General features: G+C 61.4%; 2 protein-coding genes across 2 annotated transcripts; one reads left to right on the top strand and one right to left on the bottom strand.

The window, feature by feature from the left end:
- Positions 1-5,454: 5,454 nt before the first annotated feature.
- Positions 5,455-7,443, bottom strand: LOC116591912. Its single transcript, XM_032345303.1, is given in 5 exon segments — positions 5,455-5,532; positions 5,888-5,996; positions 6,337-6,518; positions 6,658-6,803; positions 6,806-7,443. Coding segments are annotated over 5 exon segments (690 nt in total). The 5' UTR covers positions 6,999-7,443; the 3' UTR covers positions 5,455-5,472.
- A 1,633-nt stretch (positions 7,444-9,076) lies between these two features.
- On the top strand, positions 9,077-11,493 carry DIO3 (iodothyronine deiodinase 3). The gene has a single exon (XM_032345304.1). It carries the CDS (start codon positions 9,554-9,556, stop codon positions 10,466-10,468), a length of 915 nt encoding a protein of 304 aa, XP_032201195.1. The 5' UTR covers positions 9,077-9,553; the 3' UTR covers positions 10,469-11,493.
- The last annotated feature ends 7,989 nt before the right edge of the window (positions 11,494-19,482 follow it).

The following is a 19,482-nucleotide window of genomic DNA, read 5'->3' on the forward strand; positions in this document are numbered from 1 at the left end:
GAGTCACGCTGGAGCCTGGGCTGTCCATCCAGGAGGGCAGGGCCCCAGGAGTGGGCCCCCAACGGGGTCTTGGGGCGGTGACCTTATCCACCCTGGCACAAAGGGCAGCTGGGCTGCTCCAGGAGATCAAGACATGCCTGTGACCTCCGGCCCCAACCTCAGAAGGCACTCATCTGTCCTCCTGCCTGGCTGCCGGGCCGGGCCACGCCCGTCTCCCCAGCGCGCGAGGCGCCTGCCGAGCCCACCTGCCTGGCCGAGGTGCCCGGGGCAATTCCGTGGCGTCCCTCTCTCAGCGACAGCTGGGCCCGTGATGGGCCCAGGAGGCTCGTGCTCTAAAGGAGCACAGGCATTGCTGAGAGCCTCTGCTCACCCACAGAGCCAGCTCTCGGGGAGCACGGCTGCGGGCACAGGGGGTCACTTGCAGAGTGAAGATGGGAGGGAGGGGGCGGGTGTGAAGGAGACACGGGGGGAGGGGGAGGAAGCGGAGGAGCGAGGGCGGGAGAAGGGGGCGAGAGAGGAGGGGAGGAGGAGGAGGAGGAGGAGGGGGCAGGTGTGAAGGGAGGAGGGGAGGAGGAGGAGGAGGAGGAGGGGGCAGGTGTGAAGGGAGGAGGAGGAGGAGGAGGAGGAGGAGGAGGAGGGGGCAGGTGTGAAGGGAGGAGGGGAGGAGGAGGAGGAGGAGGAGGGGGCAGGTGTGAAGGGAGGAGGAGGAGGAGGAGGAGGAGGAGGAGGAGGGGGCAGGTGTGAAGGGAGGAGGGGAGGAGGAGGAGGAGGAGGAGGGGGCAGGTGTGAAGGGAGGAGGGGAGGAGGAGGAGGAGGAGGAGGGGCAGGTGTGAAGGGAGGAGGGGAGGAGGGGGAGGGAGAGGCCGGAGGGGGAGGGAGGGAGAGGGCAGGGGCGGGGAGCGCGGGGGAGGGAAGAAGAACCTGGGGAGGACTTGGCTTCCCCACACACGCACACACGCACACGCTTCTTCTTCTGGCCTCTGTCCCGACGCTCCCACTGCCCAAACACTTCCCCGCCTGCCCTGCTCCAAGGTCTGGCACTTCCCTTCCATCCTGGTCACTCCCTCTTCCCAGGTGTCGCTGACCGTAGCTTCCGACGGCCAGATCGGGCTCGCCTGGGCTTTCAGTCCCTCCTCTGGGGTCTGCAAAGAGGCCCACCTGCTGGCCAGCCACACCCAGTGGGGACCTACGGCAGGCTTGGGGTCTCAGGGAACAGTTCCTAGAGTTCCCAGAGCCTATGTTCCGGAATCGTGGACTCATTGATTCCTGGGCTTAAGCCTTGAAGGGCCAGCCAGGCCAAGCTACCCGTGACCCATCCCCAGGCCCCCACAGCACCCCAGGAGCAACTCTTGGTCTCGGTCCCAAGCCTTCAGGGCAGGAAGTGGGCTCTACTAGGCAGCACAGGACGGTAGGTGAGGATGTTCATGGGCTGGCCCTAGGGGGACCTCCTGCAGGAGCCACGTGGTTATTCTGCCTGTCCCCCTCCACTCCTCAACCCAAAGGGCTTAACCATAACAGGTTCCTGTTCCAGATAAAGCACCCCACCCAGGAAGTACCTCCCGGGCAGAGAAGGGAGGCAGTGATGGGCCCTGGCTCAGAGGGACCTCCACCCTTACCTGGCCCTTCTTCCTAAGGCCAGCCGACAGGGAATGTTAGGGTCCTCTGAGTCCCAGGAGATCACACACCCAACTCCTGCACCCCTGCACCCCCCAACCCCACTAAAGGGAGCCTGGAGAAGCTTCTGGAAAGAGACAAATGTGAGAGGTAAGGACTAGGCCTGCCTCCCAGACTCTTCTACTCTCTTTCTTTGTCCCCAAGACCCCCTGACCCCAAGCCGTGGCCTGGGAGTTCCGTCACAACTCACCAAGCTCATCCCCATCCCATAGGTGAGGACAGAAACCCAGAATGACGAGAAGGTTCCCCGAAGGACTTGTCAAGGGCATCAGTGGGCCCACAGCGCCATGGGGACCACAGGTGATGTACCTCTCTTCCGGTCCCTGGAGCTGGGGGTCCTCCAGTGCTGGGCTGTGAGCAGGGAAGGGCGAGGGAGAATCTGAGAGCCCAGGGGAACGCGTCACCTCAAGACTGTCTTCCCCATCTGACAGGCCTGACTCTGGTCCAGTGTGGGCACAGACGCCTGGAGGCGGGGGCGGGGGGTGCACCTGCTGCCAGTGGCCCCAGGTTCCCTGCCTGCTCCATCCCCATGGCAGGCACTCCTTCACACCTCCCTGCACCCGATGCTATGCCGTGGAGCTCTGCAACGGCTTCCCCACGATGTCCTTGAGCACCGGGGCTGTGGGCAGGTACGCAGGGAATAGCGATTTTCCTCAAGCTCTTCGTGCACGGGGGTGGCTTTCTTTCTCTGCCTCTGCTGGCCTGACAGACCCGTGAGTCAGGCCCAGCCTGCCCTCAGGGAGCCGGTGGTCTGTGAGCGAGACACAGATAACCAGAGGACTCTGACCCGGGTATTCTGGAGAGTAAGGAGGAGGGAGGGGAAAGCCATGCCGGCCTTGAAGGATGAGGCCAGTTTCTGCAGCTGGAGGAGGAAGAAGCAAGAGACCCTTCTTGGTGGGTGCCGTACGGTCCCCATTCCCAGTGGCCAGTGGCACCCTGACCCCGGTAGTGCAGGTGAACTTTACCCTTGCTAGAGCTAGACGGCAGCCAGCACCTTCCACCAGATCCATCAGACACAGCAAAGGAAAAGCAGTCACAGCCGGCTGCTGCTTCTCCAGCCCCTGTGCGCACCCTGAGAACACAGCAGAACCCGCCTGAGAGTGAAGCCCCAGAGACGCAAGCTGAGAGCCCAGGGAGGCAGGGCCCTGACCACTGTCTGCTGAGCACCTGGACACAGCTGTGCCTGAAGGCGTGGCTTCACCAGACTTTTGTCACCGTCTAGAGCTGGTAAATTCCTTCTTAGCTCAAGGGAGTGAACTGAGCTTCTGCCATGTGCAAACCTAAAAGGCCTATCCGAACGCAATTATTGAGGACAGAGAGGATCTGGGGGCTGAAAGGCTTCACAGAGATGGGCTTCTGTGAGGAGGAAACCCCAGCTTATGGGCCAGGCTGTATCCAGGCGGCATTCCAGCAGGCCCCTTTGTGGGGAAGAAGCGGACCAAGCTGGACACAGGCTCCTGGAGCAGCCCAGAGCAGGAGCTCCTGGCCACCCCCAGGAGCGGTTCTAACACGAGTGCACTGTGCGCGGGCTGTGGTGGGCTCGGTGCCGGCTGCCCCTGTTACGGACAGCATCCCCATGCACCCGGCTCGATCCCAGAGGCTGTGCACACATGTCCAAACCTTTCTCACAACCACTCTTCTGCGAGGTAGGGCTGAAAGTTCTGCCCATTTCACAGATGACCAAGATGGAGGCACAGAGAGTTCCAGTACCTTGCCGGTGGCAGAGGGCGTGTGCAGACGGAGCCCCCGGGACTAGCCTCTCCTGTCTTTTGTGTCCTTCACCCACTCCAGAAGGTCTGATGGAAGATGAGGAGCCGTCCGGGCCTGCGTGTAGAGCGAGACCCGGGGCGCCCTCTCCCCAAGCCAGCCTTGCCCACCCCAGGCCCCCGGCCAGGCTTGGTGGGGGCTCCCGGGGGACAGACAGCGAACTTGACTCACTCTGTATGCCCAGAATGGCCGTGAGAGCCTGGCTTGGACCAGGTGGGAAAGGAACCAGGTGGGAAAGGAATGAATGGTTCAGGAGGACGCTCCCAGCCTCAAACAGCACCAGCAGTGGCCACACCGTGGCTTCCCCAGAGACGTGGCCACGACACCCCGGGGCCCCTCTTCCCTCCCAGCTGCTCTCTCCCGCCCGCCAGCCTCAGCCTCCTCTCCTGGGACTGGCACACAGCCCTGCGGCATCCGCGCCCTGACGATCCTGGGACTCGGAGACGGAGGCCAGCCCGGCCTGAGAAGCAGCACCACTGGGAGGGCGACCGGCTCGGCCACACGCGCAGCAGGGCGCTTGGCATGGCCTGATGGGCATTTTTAGCCTTGGGACACTGGGACTCGCAACCACTCAGGTTTAACATGGGGTGGGATCCCAGGGCCGTGTGGGGGACGCACAGGTGTCACGGTGTCCCCCGTGGGAAGCAGACCCTTCCTCTCATCGTCACCATTTCGTCTCCCGTGTGGTAGCCCTGGGATTGCGTGGCTTCCCACAACAGGCTTGAAATGCACCTTGGACCGAGGCTGACAACAAATTAGCAGACGCGCACGCACACACACCCACACACATGCGCGCGGCATGGTCCCACACACACAACGCGTTCATGACTCGGGCTCCCCTCTCAGCGGAGAAAATGGAGGCTCAGCGAAGCAAAGGGACTTGGGGTGTCTCTCGGCTGGCTGGTGGTACCCCACCTTGTTCCAGAGACGGTCAGAAATGGACACTGCAGATCAGCCAGCCTCAGGGTTCCACAGAGAGGCCGCCCCCGACTCGAGAGGCCCAGCACCCCTCTGGCCCCAGGAAGGGCCATGCACCCACGGGGGACCTTTGGCAGGCACAGCTCCCCTGCCCCACCCCGGAGGGACCTGGCCGCACACCAGGGAGCATGGGGGCTGCCGGTTGGGGCTGTCGCCACAGCAGGAACACTGGCGCCCAGGGTTTGAGGAGGGGGTGGGCCGAAACGTGACGGCCCAGAGTTGTGGCAGGGGCTGGGCACGCAAAAGAAAAGCTGGGGCCAAGTAACAAGGCCAGAGATGCGGTCCACCCTTCGGCGGGGGTCTCCCAGCCCCAGAGCAGCACGCAGGAGCAGGACAGGTCCTGTAAGACTTCCTTGAACCCTCCAGAGTTGTGGAGGGGCCAGCACAGGGAAGGCACTGGGAAGTAGCCTCCCGATTCCTGTGCAGTGTGGGTGAGACCCAGTGGGTGGGACGGAACATGCCCAGGTCACACAGCAGGTGGCCTGGCTGTCCCCTTCAGGGCTCTCTCCTCCCCTTGGCCAAGAGCCCCAGGCCTCTAACCCCAGAATGCTACCCAGACCCTTGCCCATCCAGGCCCTGGGGCCCTCCCGAGCTCCCAGTGCCCGGCTCCCAACCTGCCCAGCCTCCTCGGGAGCTCGACCAGCTCTCGGTCCTACCTTCCACCCCCGGGAGGGGCCAACAGGGGCGGGAGGGGTGTGGACACCTGCTGTCTTAAGGACCCTTCTAAGAGCAGACAGACCAGCAAGCCCACAGCCACCGTCCCCCTGGCCAGCCCAGCCCAGTGGAAGGAAGTTGGGAAAGAAGTGATTCTGGAAGCGAACGATATGTGTGAGCCCAGGAGGGGAGAATGCCCATGGCACGGCCTATTCGCCTTGGAAGGGAAATGGGCTGGCCCCGTGGCCAGCAAGGCCTCCCCAGGCTCCGACTGCCTACATGCCCTACCTCGTTCCCAGCCGCCAGTAGGAAAAAGGGCAGAATGAAATGCCTTGGAATTCTCCGGAAACAAGTCTCCAGTAAGTCCACGCCACACTCATGCACTCATTTCACGAAGGTTTATTGGGCTTCTCCTGGGTGCTGGGAGCAGGTCCCTGGGAAGGATCCAGCTGGGCCCACCTGGGGGAGGCAGGGGGGAAGTAGCCGCAGGGACGGGCAGGGACCCAAGGTGCAGCCCAGCCCTCCTGAGGCTCAGTGCTTCGGGAATGCCCAGGGGCGAGGACACAGGAGGGCGGGGAGGACAAGGGAGGTCCCTCTGGGGGTGGGGCAAGCAGAGCATAGGCAGAGGGGAAGGGGTGGAGGGGGGGGGAGGAGAGCCACCTGGAGGGAGCACGGAGGGAGCACGTGGGACTTCCCGAGGCTCGTGGATCCCGAGGCTCGTGGAAGGCTACTGGGAATTCCAGTAGCCACGGAAGGCTGAGGCCCTGGCAGCTGAGTCACCACGAGGGTGGGCAAGGGCTCGGACACCACACACCTGGTTCTCCGCCACTTTGGCCGGTACGTGGCTGGCCCCCTCCTCCTGCCGCGCTGACCAGCCTGCTCCGGTGGGAAGTCTCAGCAGCCTTCTCCCTGGTCCCTGGGAGCTGCTCACCAGGAGAAAAAGGGAGGCTGTGCCCATTCACCCACCAAGCCCCATACAGGGCACTGTGGGGGAGGGCTCAGAGCCTGGGCAAACACTGCCCAGCCCCTCCCTTGCCCGGGGAGACAGCCCTGTGAGAATGGCCTGGGAAGCGACAAGGCCACCCAACCCTCCCTTGGCTAAGCCAAGCCCTCTTGGCCTGTCCCCTCCCCCCACCCCCTTTCAAGTTGCTCCTGGACACCAGATGGACCCAGTTCAACTTGTCCTTCCTTTTCCTTCCCCCGCCCGCCCCCTGCTGGAGCTGTGAGAGGGCAGGCGGGAAGGGGGGACAGGCAGAGCCATACCCGGAGGCTGGGGGAACAGCCCCAGTGCCCACTCTGGTGACCCCAGCGTGCAGCCTGCCAGGCCCACGGGGCCAGGTCTCTGGGCCTTGGACCCAGACTCTCACTGCTGACCCCCAGGACAGGTCAGGACAGGAGGAGCAGCTGGTAAGAAGGGCCAGGTCCAAGGCAAGCTGGTGTTCCACCCTGGGGAAAGGGAAAGAAGAGAGAGTGGGGGCTCTTGGGGAGGCGAGAGGATTTAGGAGAGGGAGAAGAGAGAAATGGAGTAAAAGTTGCCTCGCCTGGGCCTGGCTTCTAAAGGCATGAACCTGAGTCTGTCCTCACCTGCATGGGAGGCAGTGGGAGCCAGACGGGCCTGATCACCTTGTCCAATGTCCTGGAACCCTGAGATACGGAGTACAGCGTGTCAGCCCAAGAAACAAACAGAGCCCCGGAGCAGCGACAGCCTAGGGACAAGTGCTGCTCTCCGAGCCTCCCTGGGGTTGGAGGCAGTGTGGGGTCAGGGTGGCTGGGAGGGCCGGCTGGCAGAGCAGACAAGGAGGACCCGTCCCCCACGTGCCCCAGCCCACTCCTTCCACACGCCCACCAGCTCCAGCAAGCAGCAGCATCCCCACCAGATCCCAGGCAGCACAAAGGGCTCTCCCAGCCCCAAGTGGCTTTTTCATTTTCTGAAACTCAAATATGGGATGAGGGAGGGCTGCCCCATGGCCCTGTCCCAGCTTCTGCCTGGGTGGGAGCAGGGCACAGGTCCTAGACTGGCACCCCCACCAAAGAAACCAAGGAATAGGGGCTTGAAAGTTTTGCCAACCAAAGTTGGCATTCCCCTTGCCCCTGCCCAGGAGGGGCACCCCAGACCACCAACCCCCCTCTCAGACACTTGTCAAGCAGGAGGCTTCTCTCCCCACATACCCCCGAGAGGAGAGCAAGGCAAAGAAAGGAAACAATTTGCCAACTCAGGGGTGCCCTGGAGAAGGGGGGACAGACAAGTTGGACCCCCCCCTTCCAGTCAGGTTTGGCTCAGGGAGAATTCCTAACCCTTCCTGAAGGACCCCTACCCAGAGGGGTGAGGGGTAGTGCCAGGAGGCTGAGAAAAGCTGGGACTAGGCTGGCTTTCCTCCAGGCGGGGAGATCCTGGACTGTGCAGCCCTAAATCCCCGAGCCGACAGCAGAGAAATCGCCAGGCTGGGAGAAAGAGAAGGGGGGGCTACATTCAAGTGCCCCCCACCTTCCTCTCTGGGTCTTGACCTGCTGGAGCCACTGGTCCAGCGGGAAACTTACGCGGCAAAGGCGCCCACTAGGGTCTCGACAACTGGAGAGGAGGACCTCCGCCCAAGGCGGGGCGTCTACCCCCGCGCCCGAGGGGTCCCGCTGGCCCCCGGGCGGGGGCTCCTTGCCCGGCAGTTGACTTCTCCAGCCTCGTTCCCTCACCGCCGCCCTCGCCACCGTCGCCGCTGCCGCCGGGAGCGATTCGCCCTCGCCCTATCCAGCCCAGCGAGCGAGCTCCCACCTCGGCCACCGGCGCGAGAGCTGTCTCTGTCCCGGGAAGAAGTTAGGAGCTGGTCCCCGAGGCGCGCAGCGCACGGGACGCAGGCAGCGGTGGCCCAGGGACTCGGCCACCGCCGCCCCAGAGAAGTCCCGGCGACTGCGAGGGCGTACCGGGAGGCTTCATTCCCCAGACCGGGTACAAATCGCTTGCGACCGGGCCCGGGTCTCGCCCCGGAGGGCAAGGCGGACCAAGGCGAAGCGGGGCTTGCTCCCAGCTTCGGGGACCCCAGGTCAGGGCACTTCCCCGCCCCGCCGCCCCTGCGCACGAGTCGCCCGCCCGGCGCCGGACGCAGCGAGGAATCAGAAGGTCGCTGACTCGGCGGCCGGGCGGACGAGGGCCCCACGGAGTTGGGGAGTTGCCCCCGCACCCCTAAAAGCCTCAACACACATTCTCGGTTGAAAGTACGCACTTTACGCGTCCGGGCGCCTCCGCGGTGAGTCGAGCTGCCGCGCTCGGGGTCGGCGAAGGTGGCTCAGCTCGGGCGCTCCAGTCTCGACGTTCCCGGGGCAGAGAGCAACGTCCGGGGACGCACGGGACGGGTGCGCCCGGCGGCCGGGGCTGCGCCGGGCGAGGAGAGCGGCGAGAGGGGAGCGCTTCGGCGTTCAGGCAACAGCTACCCCTAGTGGGAGAGCCGCCGGGGCCGCCGCCGCCCCACGCCCGCTGCCCCGCGCCCCGCGCCCGCGGCGCCCCGCGCCCGAAGCGCTCCCGGACCGGCTGGGGCGCAGGCCCGGCGCCGCTTTCCCCAGCCCTCCCCGTCTCCGGCGCCGGGCGCTAAGCTGCCCTCGGGCCCTGCCCTCCGCACCTCCCCGCGGCGCCCTGGAGGCCGCTGACCCGAGAAGAGCGGCGCCGAGCCGGGACGAGATGGGACGGGGCGGGCGCGGCCGGGACGGCGCGCGGCGGCCCCGGGCAGCGGCGGGGGGCGCCGAACGCGGTGTGCGTGGCGGGGCGGTGCGGGGGGCGGCCGTGTGCGAGGCGCGAGTGTGAGCGCGCGCGGGAGGCGAGCGGGCGGGCGGGCTCCGGGAGGCGAGCGGCGCCCGCGGGCGAACGGGGAGGCGGCGGGGGCCCAAAGTTGCCTCCTCGCGGGTCCGCGTCCCCGGCGGGGCGGGAGCCGGGGCCGGCAGAGCGGCGGCCGCGGACCCGGGCTCCCGCGGCACCTGGGCAGCGGCCCCGCACGAGCAGCAGCGGCGGGGGCGGCGTTGGCGGCGGCGCGCGGGAAGCGAACCGGAGCTCCGGCGCGGCGCGGCGGCCGCCGGGGAGCTCCGCTCAGGTGCGCGGCGAGAGGGGCGCGGGCCGGAGGCGGGCCTCCAGGACCGAGGCCGCGCGCAGCGCTCGCGCCAGCCGGAGCCGGAGGATCTCCCCGGCGGACGCCTGGGTCCCTGGTCCAGCTCCCCGTCCCGGGTGGCAGCAGCGACCGGGGTCCGCCGCCCCCGAGAGCGCGCTTCGGGGGCCCAGCCCCGCCCCCGTCGGCCCCTAGCGGGGCCGCTCCGCGCCCCCCCCCCCTCCTCCCGGCCGCCTGCGCCCGCCCTCGGCCCTAGATTTCTAAGGCATTGGCCACGCCGCTGGGTGATCCCTCCGGGCTCAAGTTGCAAGGGGGCGGGCCCGGGCCGGAGGTGGAGTCTCCCGCCAATTGAAGCCTCGGCTATAAATCGAGCTCCCCGTACAGCCAAAGCCCAGATGCCGCGCCAGGCCACCCCGAGGTTGGTGGTGGGTGAAGGTAGCGGGTCCCAGGGGGCTTCGGGGGCTGCAGCCACCATGCTCCGCTCCCTGCTGCTTCACTCCTTGAGGCTCTGCGCCCAGACGGCCTCGTGCCTCGTGCTCTTCCCGCGCTTCCTTGGCACGGCCTTCATGCTCTGGCTTCTGGACTTCCTGTGCATCCGCAAGCATTTCCTGGGCCGCCGCCGCCGGGGTCAGCCGGAACCTGCCGTGGAGCTCGACAGTGACGGCGAGGAGGTGCCCCCCGACGACCCGCCTGTCTGCGTGTCCGATGACAACCGCCTGTGCACCCTGGCATCGCTGAAGGCCGTTTGGCACGGCCAGAAGTTGGATTTCTTCAAGCAGGCGTATGAGGGCGGTCCAGCGCCCAACTCCGAGGTGGTCCTGCCCCACGGCTTCCAGAACCAGCACATCCTTGACTACGCGAGAGGGAACCGCCCGCTGGTTCTCAATTTCGGCAGCTGCACCTGACCACCGTTCATGGCGCGCATGAGCGCCTTCCACCGCCTGGTCACCAAATACCAGCGCGACGTCGACTTCCTCATCATCTACATCGAGGAGGCCCACCCCTCGGATGGCTGGGTCACCACGGACTCCCCCTACAGTATCCCGCAGCACCGAAGCCTGGAGGACCGGGTCAGTGCCGCCCAAGTACTGCAGCAAGGGGCGCCCAGCTGCTCCCTTGTCCTGGACACCATGGCCAACTCCAGCAGCTCGGCCTATGGGGCCTACTTCGAGCGCCTCTACGTAATCCAGAATGGCACCATTATGTACCAGGGTGGCCGCGGCCCAGACGGCTACCAGGTGTCTGAGCTGCGCACCTGGCTGGAGCGCTATGAGGAGCAGCTGCACGGCGCTCAGCCCCGCCGAGTGTAAACAACCATGGGCCAGTTGGCTGAACTTGGCAGGCCATGCCTTCGAGCCTTCGAAGCCCACGTGCAAATGCCCCCCCAAACAAGTCGGGTGTGCAGAGGGCCCCATGACACAGATGTGCTGAGCCAGGGATCGCCGGCTGGGTCTGCGCCCCCAGCCAAGGCACCTGAAAATTCTCCCTCGCCTCCCCGGACTCTGAGGCTGTGACTGTCCCTCACCTGCACTTGCCTGGCTGGCTCGAAATCCCCCTTCTGAGTGTGGATGCCACCTTTGCCTGGGTTCTCCCCTCCCCCACTCGTCCCCGCGGAGGCCCCTGCCTCTCACACCCCCTCCCCAGAGAGAAGAGCCACTGTGCCTTCAGCCAGGTGCAGCAGCCCTCGCGGAGTCTCTGGCCTGCCAGCAGAGCCGGCCGCTCGCCCCAGGCGCCTGGCACCCACACCTGTCGTTGGCAGGGAGGGGGCGCTCTGCTGCGTTTGTGTCTATTTCTTGTCGCTGAGTTGGGAGTGGGGGCTTGGGCTGGGGAAGGGTGGCCAGGGTTGCCCCCCCTTATTTTGGGTGCTCAGGAGCCCCACTGCTGATGACGAGCTGTCTCTAACTGGTCTTGACCACGAGCCGGTTCTGAATTGCAGAGGGCTCGCAGGAGCGCCTGAAACGAGGGAGGACAAGTACTCTGGGCTTCCGGGAGGAAAGCGCCACACAGGGGGTCCAAGAGGGGGGCTGGGGGTACCGTTCGGGACCAGAGGTAGCCGGCTTGAGAGGCACTGGCAAGGTTTGCAGCGCCCCAGGGAGAAGGAAGAGGCTGGGACTCCTGGGAAACGGGGTGTGGGTGGAGGAGTCCGCGAGAAAAGAGAGAAGGGAAGCGCACGGACACCCCCCGAGTGAGGGGTCTCCTGGGCAGAGCTGCCGGCTGTGGGGCCAGGAAGTGGGAGGCCCCTGATTCGAAGGCCATTTTTGAGTGTTTTGCTGGAAATACTCTCTGTATATAAACTTCTTTTACGCTACAATAATAAAAGCTTGAAGTAAACTGCTTTCGCATTGCCTTTGGTCCCTTTATTTTTTTTTTCTTTCCTCTGAATAGCGGCAGGAATTAAACACAAATCTCTCCCTCGCGTCCCCATAGTGACCCTGGGGGGAAGGGTGGCTGGAAGGAGCCGGCGCTGGCAGGGGCGCGGGAGGGCAAGGAATATGTAAAGGGGACGGTGCGGGTGCCCAGGAGTGTACACACGCACGCGCACACCCCCGGTGGAGTATGTGGGGTCGGCAGAGAAACCGACACACCGAGCCGGGCGGGGTCCTGGAAGGAGGCGGGAGAGGCCAGGGGGCCAGGGGGTCCTTACTTGCCGCCGCGCGCGCTTGCGCTCACGCGCAACCACAGCTGCCCCTGCAGCCGCGCGTCTAACTTCTCCGACGGTCCCATGGGGTGGGGGAGGGGCGGCGTGGAGGATGGGAGGGGCTACGGACACTCCGGGACTGCGCTCCGGACCGCCGCCGGCGCCTCCGCACACCTGGCTCCTCCCTGGCCCCCTTCCCGCACCTGGCTCCTCCCTCGCCGGGTTCCCGCACCTGCAGAATCGTCTCTCCCTCCCCTGCAATCCCCGCCTGGCTGCGGGGGTCCGCGGGAGGTGCGACTAGCGAAGCGCACGGTGGCGGAGGGAGGGGAGATGGGGAAGGGCGGGCGGGCAGCGCCACCACTCCAGCAGCATCACCTCCTGCGGGGCGGGGGCGGGGCGGGGGCGGGGCGGGGGCGGAGCGGGGTGAGCCCCCTGCCCGGGACACCCCTCCTCCTGTGCCTCCTTCGCTTCCCCAAGTTCGAGCCAGACCTCGACACCACCACCCGCGACGCGCTCGGTACTGGGAAGTGGAGAAGGGGAGCGAGATGGAAGAGAGGACCGAGCCCGGGAAGAGGGGGACGCCTGTGGCCGGGGCGGGGGCAGGTTGGCAGGGGGCCGTGGCGTTTGGCACCGCTCTGCGTCCGCAGTCGGTCCGGGCGCTCCCGCGCAATCCCGGCCCTCACTGGGTCCCCCGCTGCTCCCTGGAGGAGGGCGACGCTGCCAGCACGGGATGAGCGCGGCCCCCACCCCCTCTGCTAGCGACACCTGGAGCGGAACAGTGGGGGGCGGGGGTGCAGAAGCAAGGGCTGAGGCGGGAGTCTGCAGGTCGCCGGTGGGGTAAGCGGGGCAGCCCAACTTCTCCTGCCCGGGAACCCAGGACCGTCCGGGTCTCGGGATGGAAGGAGAGAGTGCTAGTGACCGCCTGGGTGTGAGCAGCGCGCGTGCGAGAGGGGGTTCTGCAGGGGTGAGGGGGATGCAGCAGGAGGGTGAAGGGAGGCCCCTGCTCCACCAACGCCGCCTCCAATTCCGCGCCCAGCCCCCACGCTGCTCCTCTGTGAAAAGTTTTTGGAACTGACACCCTGAGCTGGGATTTTTTTTTTTTTTTTTTTTTTTGCTTTAAAAGTATTTAAATTAAAAAAAAAAAAAACTTTTAAGAAAAAATTGGCACAGATGGTATTTCTGCATCTCTTCCCCTCCCCCTCCCCCACCGCGCGCCGCTTCTCACCCCAAAACCCCCAGGAAGAATCCTGAACCAGCCGCAGGGACGAGGCTGGGCGCCCGGGAGGGCCTGCCCTGAGCTCGGCAGGCGCTGCAGGGGGTGGGGACTTGGTGGCCTGGAGGCAGCGGAGGCCGGCCCGGGAGCACCCGCCGCCGCCGCCGGGCCCCACAGCCTGCTGCGGCCCCTCCTGGTCCGGTCCCGCCTTATGGGGGTCTTGCTGGACGCGCTGTGCGACCTCCCTTCCCGGCGGAGCCTGCACCCCGCCCGCGCACCCGGCCCGGTCTGGCTTCCTGGACCGAAACTCGGAGCACTGGACGCTCGGACCTGCCGGAGCTCCTGTCACTGCCCACGCGGCCGGCTGGCTCCCGGCTCCCGGCTCCAGGGGGGTTCCAGCACGCACACACCCCAATCACACACACTTTCCTTCTTTCTCTTCTCCCTCCCACTCTGCCTGCGTCCCCTTCATCTTCCCCTTTCTCTCTTCCTTTTCCCTCGTGTCTTCCTTTCCTTTCTTTTCTTCTCTCTCTTCCTTTAAAAGCTCTCCTTCTTACAAAAATAGTGCGTGCTCATCGAGGAAAACTCAGAAGAGTCAGGAGAAAATAAAACCAACCCAAGGTAACCTCAGGGTGTGAACACTTTCAAACATGCCTCTCCCAACCCCCCCCCCATATTTGTAAATATATATTTTAATAACAAGAGCAGGATTATTGTAGCCTGACATTAATTTTTGACTCCTGGTACCCTCTTTCTGTGTCAATAAATAAGCCAGGAATGAAACCACTGCCCCACCAGCGAAGGGACAGCCAGGGATGGCTCCAGGGGTCTTGGGGTGTGAGGCAGGTTTCATTATTATAAACAGAATCGCAGAGAGCATCGGGTGCACACAGCCCCCTGCTGCTTTACCCCACTGGAACGTTCTTTACAGGGGAAATCGCCTGGTCAAAACACATGCACACCTTGGAAGATGTCAGATTCAATCTGAGATCTGTTTGCCAGATCTTGCATAACTGCCTGCCTTCCAGAAATTCTACTTGATTTTATTATTTTGTGTCTTCCCCATGCTGTCTCTTCTTTATTTTTAAGTGAAAAATATGAAGCTAATACATAAGTCCATTCTCAGTAGTAAATTTTAAATACAGAAGAAGGGGGACCAGAAAGAATAAGCTTCACTTAGAGCAGGATTTTTCAAACTGAAACAGATTTGCCAAACTGATTTCAGGACCCAGCAGTGGGTCATGAAATCAACTTAGCAAATCAAGGAAAGCATTTTGTAAGAATGAGATAAGGGGATACAATGTAACCACCAGCATACCTTTAACCTAGGCTGATATGCTTTCCTGAAACTTCTGTTTCAGGAGTGTGTGTGTGTGTGTGTGTTTGGGTACAAGATGGCTGATGTGAAATGTATTTCTCCCTGAAGGAGGGATCAGAAATGTTGGGAAATGTTGAAAGCCAACGCTTCAAAGTTCCCATTCAACAGGGATAGCCCCTGTGAACTGTTGGGTGTTTCCTTCCAGAATCTCCTTCGCCTACTGACAATGGTATATGAGTACATTCCCAGATATAGGTTCCATAATCAGGATCACGATGCACAGTGCTTGATGGCCGCCCCCGCCACCCCCACACACCTTTCTCCTGCCAGTCCCTATCCGGCACCCTTTACCCATCCATACATCAGGTCCAAGCAGCTCCATGCCTGCAGGGTAACTTGGGCCACACCCGTGGGAGGCCTGTGCCCCTGCCCCCCGCCTGGGGAGACACTCTGCCCTCAAGGAAGTCTGGATCAATGGGGATGAGAGGCTGAAACAGACATTGTTCTCACTGGGTTTTAGGGGTTTTTTTAAGATTTATTTATTTAAGAGTAAGAGAGATCATGGTAGGGGGAGGGCAGAGGGAGAGGGACAGAGACTCGTAAGCAGACTGTGCACTGAGCATGGAGCCCTGTGGGAGAAGGGGGCTCCATCTCACAACCCTGAGATCATACCCTGAGGTGAAAGCAAGAGTCAGATGCTTTAACTGACTGAGCCGCCCACGCACCCCCATTGTTCCTTCGTTACCATCCCCATCATCCCCATCATTAGTGTTTCTTGGGTCCACAGTCAGCTCAGCAACGGGGTTCAGGGTCAGGGAGGAGAGGCATTAGAAGAGTTCATAAAGAGGGTCTCACTTGCCCCTTGAAGCCACAAGTGTCTCATCTCCAAAGACAGAGGGAAAGACATCCTTGGTGCAAAGTGCATGGAGGCCAAGAAGGGAAGCTGTGTTCAGAGAGCAGGAAGCCAACCATGTGGCTTTAAAGCAGAGGGGGTCGTGGTGGAGGAGGAGGGCCAGTGAGGAGGGTTGGGGCCACCATGGGAGCCTAGGCCACAGCTTGAGGTCTCTGCTGAGCCTTAGGAATGGGAACCTCAGACAAGAAAGCAGGGAAGTCAGAGGGAGAGGGGAAGGAGCAGCAGACCCATGGGGTTGGGTATGGGAGGGCCTGCCGTCCATCCACCACTGATAGAGGGTCCAGGGGCACCTGCGGGAGTCAGGCTGCCATCTGTCCTTGACCCAGTAACTGTTCTCTAGGCATCTACCTGCAGAAGGTGGTCAGACTATTGGGCACAGAGGGAGGGAGGTACCAGGTGACCATGGCCTCTGCCTCATGCCGTGCAGACACTCCTCTGCAGAGAAGTGATGTCCCAAACCACGAGGCGACCCACACGTGGGATCGTGAGAAGTGATATCTGAATTCTTGCTTGAGGGGCCAGGCCCTGGGCAAAGGGCTGTATCACGATTGTTCAAGTCGGTCACCCTAGCAACCCTCTTAAATAAGTACAATGATTAGCCTCATTTCACTGATACACAAACTGAGGCTTGGCCTGGTCAGAGATGGTGGGGCCAAGGTGTTTCGGGCTGAATTGGGTTCCTCCCCAAAATCTGAATGTCGAAGTCCCTAGTACCTCCGAATGTGACCTTATTTGGAGATCCGATCTTTAAAGAGCTTGAGTTAGGATGAGGTCGTTGGGGCGGGCCTTGATCCAGTATGACTGGTGTCCTTAAAAGAAGAGGAGATGGGGACCCAGACGCACAGAGGGACGGCCATGTGAGGACACAGGGAGAAGGCGGCTGTCTACATGCCAAAGAGAGAGGCCTCAGGAGAAACTCGCCCCACCGACACCTGCGTCTCAGATCTGCAGCCTCCAGACGTGTGAGAAATATTCTGTTGTTTCAGCGCGCGCAATAATTTGTCACAGTAACCTTAGCAAACCGACACAGGCCACGGACGAGAAAATGGCATTGACCACAGACCCCTCTTACCCCAGCGCTGGGGGGTTGACACCAGGCTGTCCTGCATCCCCTGAGTGGCCAGAAAGCATCAGGCGCTAGAGATCTCCCGACCCAGACCCTTCCCTCTTCCTGTAGTTACATGAAAATGCAGCTTACAGGACAGCGGGTCTGAATTGGGCAGTGAGTGTGTGTGCTCTTTTTTAAATATCTGCAAAGACACACACACAGGCAGCTCTAGAAAAATCTACCCCGAGGAATTCACAGTAGCTGTCTCTGTGTGGGTGGGATTATGAGTGTTTTCTTACTTTCTTCTTGTTGCTTGTCTGTAGCCTGTGATTTTTCTGTAGTGAATGTGTATTGCTCTTATGACAGAAAAAATAAAACTAAAAACAGCAAAAACAGTGGCTATGGCAAGTAGAAACCTGGAGGTGGGGAGGCCAGAGCAGATAGAGGACCTGGCTAGAGGTAGTGAGCTCAGGGCCAGGTTCCGGGGTGGGTGGTGGGAGTGTTGGGGGGCAGGGCTGGCACGAGAGACACTTGGGAGGGGAAAAAGAGGAGTAAGGTTGCTGAAAAAAAAAAAAAACAAGATACCCGATTATATTTGAATTTTGGGTAAGCAACAAAATTTTTAGTATAAGTATGCCCCAAATATTACATGGGATATACTTATACTTTTAAAAGTTTTTTTTTTTAATTCATTGTTTAATTGAAATTCAAATTAAATTGGACATTTTGGGTTGTTTCTTTGTTTTAAATTTGATCATCCTAAGCTTGGACGGGGGGCAAAGGAGAACAATAGTGCGATCTCTCTGAGGCTCTGTTAGTGGGAACCTCGGAGGTCAAAGGGCCTCAAAGCATGGGATAGATAAACCCAAAACCTCTGGGATTCTCTCCCTCTTCCCCCCAACTTTCCTGAGACTGCATCTGGTGACCTGGAGCCAAGGAGGAATGACCACCAGCCCTGCCAGCTGATGATTTGTAGGGCCCAAAGCAAAATAAAAACACAGGGCCCCTTGTTCAAGAATAGGGGAAAACACCATTAAAGGCATAAAATATGCAGCTTCTTCATTTCTTTCATGGTACCTCAACTTGTTTCATTCCTATTTAATGGCATTATAAATAAAGAAAAATTAACATCTTCAATTATGTATCAGTCTGGGTCCTCTAGAGAAAGAGAGCCAACAGGATAGAGATTTACTTTAAGGAATGGGTTCATTCCCGGGAATGCCAGCAGTGGAGGCTCCAGTCCGGGTCTGAGTCTGAAGGCAGAAGACCAACGGCCCAGCCCCAAGGCAGTCAGAGAGAGGTGGCAGCGCCTTTTGTTCCACCCAGGCCCTCAACTGATGAGATGAGGCCCACCCACGTCAGGCAGGACGGTCAGCTTCATGCAGTCTATTGCAAATGTTCATTTCATCTCATCTCGAAACATCCTCACAGACACACCCAGAATAATGTCTGACCAAATATCTGGGCACCCCATGGCCTAGTCAAGCTGACGCAGAAAGTTAGCCCCCACAGATAGGCAGCCAGAGGTTACCCTTCCCTTCCCCAGCTCCAGATGCAGGTGAAAGAGCCTTGAAGTCACACATGGAACCACTGACATTACAACTTTGCCTTTCACACATGTCCCTGCACATACATCTCATCCTCTCCAGAAAGGGGCAGATGCTACATGGAGTTGACCCACCTGTTTTTAGCTCCCTTCTTGGTGCGGGCACACTTTGCCACATTCTTGGCCATCAGTTGGCTGATAAAAAAGGAGACAGGGCAAGAAAAGGAGCCACGGGGAGCCCAATCTTTCGCTTTCCACGGTGCCATCCCTCTGGGGGCCTGTGGCTCCCACCTTCCAGCACACATGCACCTTGACTTGCTCTGAGTCTCACGGAACTGGCGCGTGCTGTGGGGTCACTGACCTCCATGCTCCTGGGGCATCACAAATGAGGAACAGCAGAGAACAGGGACGTACACGCCCCCCTCCCCGCTCCGCTCAAGCACATCCTCCAGGGTCCCATCCAGCAGCACTTAACAAAACACAATGCAAAGACAAAAATTATTCGGAATTTCAAGACAGTGACAGCAGAGCATTCAATCAAGAGCAGGGTCCTGCAAGGGAGGGGCGCTGGACACTGGCCCAGGATGCTCACCTAGGAAGCCTCCCGACCAGCTGTCCACACTTGCACGTACCCTGCTCGCTCATACGCGAGTCTGGGGAGCGGGGGCAGCTCCTTCCGTGGTCAGAGGGGCCACGCTACGTTGCTCCCTGTTCTCCTGGGAGGAGACTGAAGCTCCATGGTGTTAGCCAATGTCCCCAGGATACACGCCTTCTGCCTCCAAAGCCATGCCTTTGGCTCTCCCCACTGCACTTGGCTGCTTCTAGGATGCCCAACTCCTTGCTGGCCATCCGCGTACCTGGGCTGGGGGCTGTGAAGATGGCAGGTGGATGCTCCCCATCTCAGTGCCCAAAGACTCGGCTGACTCAGGCAGCCTGTGGCCAGAGGCAGAATCAGGGGACAGAGCGATGACTAGAAGAAGGTGCCAGGAAGAGGAGGGTACACATGTAAAGGCCAAGAAATGGCCCAGCGCAGCGTTCAGCCAGAGATACAATGCAGGTGTGTGTTAGTGTGTGACAGAGTGTGTAAGCACGTATGAGACGCATACACCTTCACACTCCAGACCCTCACTGGGCCGCCGGTACCCCCCAGGCCTGTACGAAGCACCGGGGAGAACTGGTCCCATCCAAACATCGTGACTGAGCTGGTCAGAGAGACAGAAACTAACAAGCAGGAAGCCCGGGAAGGCTTCCTGGAGGAGGTGTATCATGAAGGATTAGAAGCTCAGGTGGGAAGAGCCTCAGGGGTAGAAAGAATTACGTGTGCGGAGCCTTGGCAGCGAAAACATCCTGGCAGGTTTGGGCAACGGCAGTCAAGCCCATGGGGCTCCAGAGGGGGCAGACAGGGATGAGAGTGAGGCTAGAAGGCTGTATGTGGATCTGGCTCTTTACCTTGAAGGCTCTGGGGAGAGGCAGGAACGTGCCTGGGGGCAGGGAGGGTAAGGGTCAAGCCTCTGTCTAGGGTAGCTGTCCCTACCTGTGGCTGGAGCACCTGAAGAAAGATACTGGTCTCCAGCCCTGTCCCAGCCACAGCCCTGTCCTTCCTGGCCTGAGCCTCTTCCCCCTCGCCTCCACCCCTACCCTTGGGATG

This window comes from Mustela erminea, chromosome 5 (genome assembly GCF_009829155.1).
Source record: "Mustela erminea isolate mMusErm1 chromosome 5, mMusErm1.Pri, whole genome shotgun sequence".
In the NCBI taxonomy this organism is placed as follows: Eukaryota; Metazoa; Chordata; class Mammalia; order Carnivora; family Mustelidae; genus Mustela; species Mustela erminea.